This window comes from Corylus avellana, chromosome ca11, assembly GCF_901000735.1.
Source record: "Corylus avellana chromosome ca11, CavTom2PMs-1.0".
In the NCBI taxonomy this organism is placed as follows: Eukaryota; Viridiplantae; Streptophyta; class Magnoliopsida; order Fagales; family Betulaceae; genus Corylus; species Corylus avellana.
This window is the reverse complement of record NC_081551.1, coordinates 6435553-6442145: the sequence shown is the minus strand read 5'-3', so window position 1 is coordinate 6442145 and position 6593 is coordinate 6435553. Positions and strand designations below refer to the sequence as shown.

The 6593-nt window shown below is 34.9% G+C and overlaps 1 protein-coding gene across 1 annotated transcript; it reads left to right on the top strand.

Annotated features, from left to right (window-relative positions):
- Positions 1-5065: 5065 nt before the first annotated feature.
- Positions 5066-6139, top strand: LOC132166684 (transcription factor HEC3). The gene has a single exon (XM_059577546.1). It carries the CDS (start codon positions 5319-5321, stop codon positions 5850-5852), a length of 534 nt encoding a protein of 177 aa, XP_059433529.1. The 5' UTR covers positions 5066-5318; the 3' UTR covers positions 5853-6139.
- The last annotated feature ends 454 nt before the right edge of the window (positions 6140-6593 follow it).

Sequence of the window (6593 nt, the reverse complement as noted above, 5' to 3'; positions counted from 1 at the left end):
AATTGCTTCAAAATTTGGTGAATTGCTGCTTTCACCTGATAAGCCTATTGGGGTTGATTATATTTAATTAATGTAAATTTAGGTTAATGGGCTGATGGGGCACGGAAGTTTAATTTCTTCTCACAAACCAATCAATTCTGTTTTCTATTTTCTTAAACCTTTGAGTTTGACGTAACCCTTGCCATTATTGCTTCATAGGATAGTGATTACAACCTTTTCTTTCTCAATTTTTAGGTGGTAGAAATGGAATAAAAAAATACCTAAAGAAATTGCATTCTTCTTTCTGATATGATGTACATTTTGTAGGCCCTATTAATTATGGTAAGCATCAATAGACCTAGCTTTCATCCGGTAGTTATCTCGATTTCGGGCAATATGCATGGTTGTTCTATTGCATTATAATATGACAACTTAATTGAGACTCTATCCATATCTCACTTGTTCGAATAGGTGTTCGGATAGCCTGGACCCTACCTATTCGGCCTAATCAAACAATGGAGATGCTCTATTACAGTGTAGTAGGACAAGTGATGTAGACCGAGTTGCAAATTAACAAATTCTTAAAAACATATAGAGAAATTTTTTTTTGTTTGAACGAGGTTTTGGGATGAGCTTCAACACTAATCCCCGAGAGCCTCGGCCGATGTCTCGGTCTAATCTCGATCGATGTGTTTCCCTAGGGTTTTGGTTATGATGTCATAGCTTGTTCAATCAAACTTAAGACTCAATTGACTGAGTTGCAGCATGCCACTTTTATCTTTTATTTTTTTCAAGGCCATGACCCTATTCCTATTTAAGACTAATAAGGATAGTTTTACTACTAGTGTATGTTGTTATTCTCAATATGTTTTTTAATAAGAAACTCCATATTCCATAAGGGTGAATTTTCTTCTAATTTCCTATAAACCCTCCAATTTATTTGATTTTGTTGAAAAATTGTGAGTTGTATGCTTGTTAATTTTGCGACCTATTACATCACATTGCATCAACAATTCTATTGCACGGAACCTTTATCGACGGATGAAGCTTTCCTAATTGGATGTTTGTGTGTCCATGTTTCCTTGGTTAATATTATTCTTAGTGATTCACCTAAAAAAAAAATCCAATTCCTTCTCAACAAGATGCATCAATTAGGCATAATTGCAATTGATTGATTCTTTCCATAAACAAAGAGCCTGCTAAATGGATTCTATTTTGCACAATTAATCAATAAGGGTGATTAATTATATATGCTATGTTAATGATGGAGAATATATTATATATAATCTAGAAAAGCTTTCCCGTACACTCCATGATTGAATTCAAATTCAAAAATCACTGATCCAAGAAGCTAGCTAGCTCATGAAAGCCTCAATGATTTCCACATAAACAAGAGATAAAATAGCAACCATTTGCCCAATGAGAGCTTTGTGAGGGCCATTTTGAACCAAACAAGATTGACATCCACTTTTGTTTCCCTTTTCCTAAACTTGGAAACTTGAAATTATATTCCTGGCTCTAAGCAACTTGATCACCATTTGTTCAAACTCTGAGTTGGCCATGTTTCCCTTTAATTCTCTTTTGCATAGTGCTACGAAAATGAATCCATACATGTCACATCACATCTCAGTATCCAATCCTTCTCGTGAAACTGTTCCTCCTTATTTAACACCTCTTGACCAAACTCACTCCTTTTTATCCCCCCCACCCCTACCATTTTAATTATACCCCCAAAAAAAATAAAAAAAATAAAAACTTCACAAAGGTTCCGTAAACTTTCATACGTTTTGAGAAGAGTCCATCAAGTTAAAAAAATCTCAATTTCACTCCTCAAGCTTTTAGTTTAATGCAATCTACCTTTTTTTTGTTAGGATTTGACGTTAAACAGAGGTTAAAATGGATGAAATGATTTTTATACCCTCAATTTTTTATAAAAGTTTGGGAGATAAATTTGAGAATTTTTAAACTTTGGGAATGTTTTTTCAAAACACATGAAAGTTCAAGGAATCTTTTTAAAGTTAACCCTAAAAAAAATGGTGATTTTTTGAGGTAAAAGTTAAGAAATTCAGAAAAACCACAGCTTTTGGGTGCATAATTTATTTCTTTTTATCATGTATTAGGTATTATTTTCAGTGGTGAGGCATGCACTTTTTGGGTTTCAACATCGATGAATATCTCTTGCTGCAATGTGTACTTGCTGTAATTAATTAAATTAAATTGGCGTACCCTATATTTAATTAAGTTGATCATTGTGTGGATGGTCCTGGCTACTCTACAACTTTCTACAATTTGCAAACAATGCACGTACATGCACGTGTACATTAAATGAATTCTCTTGCATTTTCCTGTGATAACTTTTCTGACCAACAATTTAAGGCATGATCACTGTTCCAGATCTCACACACATTTAATCTAATCAATTTTTAACTCACAATTTTCAAAGATCCAGCTCCTATAATAAGGGTCATTCCTTTAATTCATATTTTTATGAACGGAAGAAGAGCCGGTTCCTTATGTTTGAGGGGTAAATTTGTCTAAAAAGACTGAAATGACAAATTTACCCCTTATATATAAGGAACCAGCTCATCTCCAGTTTATTTGAACGGGAGAGAATCCGATTATGCTTTTCATGCCTCATTTACAAGTTTTTGTTGTAGATATAATGGTTGTTAACATTGTCCATATATAAGACCATTGAATTAGGATTCTTTTCAGTTAGTTATACTAGAGGGGTAATTTTGTCTCTTCAAAAAGTGAAAAGACAAAAATACCCCTCCAATATAACTAATTGGATATTATTCGGTTCAAATGAACTAGAGAGAATCATGTTTCAAAACCATCCTAGTTATTACGAGTAATATTATTTAATATATTGTTATACTACTGTCATATAATTTAACGCAATCTACTAAATAATCCCACGGGGGCACAAAGAGAGGCAGACTCATATATATATTGCATGGATAAATAGCGAAATGTTAGATAATGTGTTATTGGGAACAGGCAAGTGAAACCCTAAAATGATTGCATTATGCATGCGCAAGTGGAGAAGAACAAGAAATATTATGAGAGAGATACAAAGAAAGAGTACTGGAATGTTGCACATAAAAACAAAAAGATGACCTAAGAGACTTGCCCCACCGTCTGATGCAAAATTTGGACGGTGATGCGATTTGATCTATCTATAAAGTCTATACCCTTCTGAATCGTACGTTAAGTGTTTCATTATTGATGGTACGATCATCACTCTGAAAGGTAGCAATACAATACAGCTCTAATTAAAACCTATGCGTTTTCATTTCCTTTTGTCTTCAAGTTGTTGCTGCTATTTACCACTTCACATACATACATACGTGTACACACACACACACACACACACACACATATATATATATATATATATATATATATATATATCTCTTTCTTCTTGTTGAATCTAGTGCGATGTATATATATATATATATATATATATTTAGTGACGTACGTATAAAGGATATTTCAAGCTTGTTGAAATTTCTGAAATTAACCATGAATTTATCCACAATCCATCACGTTTCAATGCCTTGCTCTAGAATAACACGTATGATCAAGTTGAATATGATAAACTAGGGAAGCACCACATGCCAAAACCAAAAGGTAACGTATTGTCTCCACTTACGTACAATTGACATGCATGATGCATATATATATATATATATATATATATATATATATATATAAACAAGGTTTAATGTTCCAAAAAGAGTACCTCAAAGCTAATTAAGTATCAACACCGAAATCTAGCCAAAAAAAAAGAAGAAAAAAATCTGTGTGGAAATTGAAGAGATTAATTATCCGGTGTATCGATATATATTTGTTCTTTTTGTTTTTTTAGTTGATATTTGTTCAATTTTGAGATAGGAGAATAGGCCTCTTTTATGTGGTAGCGAGGGTGGAAAAAGGGAGATAGAGGGAGTGAGATTAATCTAAGAGGTAGCAACAAATGAATCCTAATGGTTACTTTGCCGTGGCTTGGTGCCTCATTAAGTATCAAGTTTAAGATTAGACTCTTTCGATGAAAAATAATTCTTTAGACTGAAAAAAACCCAAACTTTACCCAACCCTTGTCGAGTGGGCGCTTCGCACAATATCATGGGGGTGTTAAACTAATAATTAAGTGATTAAATTCTCACTTCTCATTTAAATTAAATATTTCACATATTGGATATCACCTATTAAAAAGAAGTTTAAGTCCACACATGAAGTAGACTATTAAAGTAATATGATTAAATGATTAAATTTACATCCTCCTATCAGGTTAAGCTTTTAGAATAAGTGGTAATTTAACACGGGAATCTAGTTGGGGCAAAGCCCGGTTATCAAACTAATTCATCCCATTGTACGTATCAATCTATTGCAGTTTGGTTCAAAAAACTTATATATATCCAAATACGTATATAGTATAGATTGATATGCTAAATTAATGCAATATCGGTACTGGTGTCATATGGGCTAGCTAGAGTACTAGATCGAGCTTTATTTTGGATGTTGTCAACTTCTAGGATTGATGTTAATTAGCTGCTCTAGTACTGAACTCGATCATGATCTGTGTAAGGGAAAGAAGCTTAATTAGCTAGCATTTTTCACCGCAAGTCTAGAAATATTGTTGGATATTAGATTAATTTAGGGCTAGCTAGCTAGCTAGTTCCTTTGAACATGCAGGGGGAATATTTATTAATAATTAATTAGATCTTGGGATATTTATCTGAAAAATGTAATCAGATGTTTGTGAATTTGTGTTGTACTACGTACAACCTTGTTGGTTTCTTTGGGTCCATTAATAAATATATATTGAGTAAAAAAAAAATAAAATTGAGGAATCTGGCAACCAACAACTTTATCTCTCTCTCTCTCTCTCCAAGAAACACATAGAACCCAATATTGACTGAAAAAGAAGCGGAAGTAATGATACCATGAACCAAGAGGCATATATACGCAAACCTTTAAGAAGAAGCCCTAGAGATTTCACTGCGTCTAACGATCATCCATATATATATAGGGCTGTGGTGCAAATTCTTGAGCCTAGACTTTGTAGAGAGTTCTTTAATCGCCAGAAAACAAATTAAGGAAAATGTTAACCCTTAGAATAAATCATTTGATCATCCCTGGTGGGTCCACCACCTAACTTCTGGATGTTTTTCCATTTCCTTTTTAAATCTTTCTGCATCATTCTCTTTGAGTAAAAATCTTCTCCAAAAACCATTCTCTCTCTCTCTCTCTCTCTCCCACATGAACCTTCTTTGAAGCTACAAAATAAACACCCGGCCAAGAAGTTTTTCCATCTTCCACAACCAAATCCCATGGACATCAACCACACCCACCATAACACTTGGGATTTCCAGCTCCCCATCGAAGAACAAATTCCCTATAATTCCCTTTGGCCAAATCCCGCTCTCCAAACCCATCAAGCTCCGCCGCCAGCCTCCTCCACAAATGTATTTCCTGTAATGACCCAGTTCGAAGAAGAAGAAGAAGGAGAGGCAGATGAGGAGCTTGGAGCCATGAAGGAGATGATGTACAAGATTGCCGCGATGCAGCCGGTGGACATTGATCCCGCCACAATCCAAAAGCCCAAGAGGCGGAACGTGCGGATTAGCGACGACCCACAAAGCGTAGCCGCCCGGCACCGACGAGAAAGGATAAGCGAGAAAATCAGAATCCTCCAAAGACTCGTCCCCGGCGGCACCAAAATGGACACTGCCTCTATGCTGGACGAAGCCATTCGTTACGTGAAGTTCTTGAAACGACAAATTCGTTTGCTGCAATCAACGCAGCAGCACCCACAAGGCAGCAATGGAGGATTTGTGCCTGGATTTACATATGGAGGTAATTAATTAGTGGGTAATTAAGTAAAGATTTGTGTAGTAATTTGTAATAAGGGAATTGCTTGCATCAAGTGTTTGATGTATGTGTAAAAAAAGTTGAAATGTTTTTTAGGAAGGAGGGGGGAAAAGGTTGTTAGGATATTGTTGACTAAAAAGGCTGTGGAATAATCATAACGGATGGCTGGAGTTACGTACAACCATTTATATATAATATAGAATAAGGCCTATGGAAGTGTGGGAGTTGGCCGGAAAGTTTGTTTGGCCGACTCTCTTCCGGGAATAAAACACTACTGACGTTACGGTGCCCTATTTAATATATATATATTTATACTTTCTTTCTCTCTCTTTCTCTCTCTATATATATATGTATATGTATGTGCATGCATGGATATGTAGACTAGTGTATGTATATGTTTATGTAGAATGAATACATGTACGTATTTTGGTTGTATGTATGTATGTATATATATATATAGGCAATAATGCATGTGCACACGTGTTTGGTTTGGCTTTGTATGTTTGAGAAATTAATTAAGAATAATGTACCGAAATGATTGGTTTGGTTTTGTGTAAGAAAACCCTAATCAAAGGGGTTAAAGTGAAACCCTAGAGGATCGCAATCAAGGTCATAAATAAAGCTGCAGATCCTACAAGGCTAGAAGAAGAGTCTCCATTCTGTGTTTATTAACGTTTTAAGGTTCTTGTTTAGGGCATACAATTATGCTATATTGAGCAGGCCTAGTCTAGCTT

Bases quoted from the DNA above. Each gene is read 5' to 3' on its own strand.
- LOC132166684 (XM_059577546.1), top strand. From the start codon at position 5,319: ATGGACATCAACCACACCCACCATAACACTTGGGATTTCCAGCTCCCC.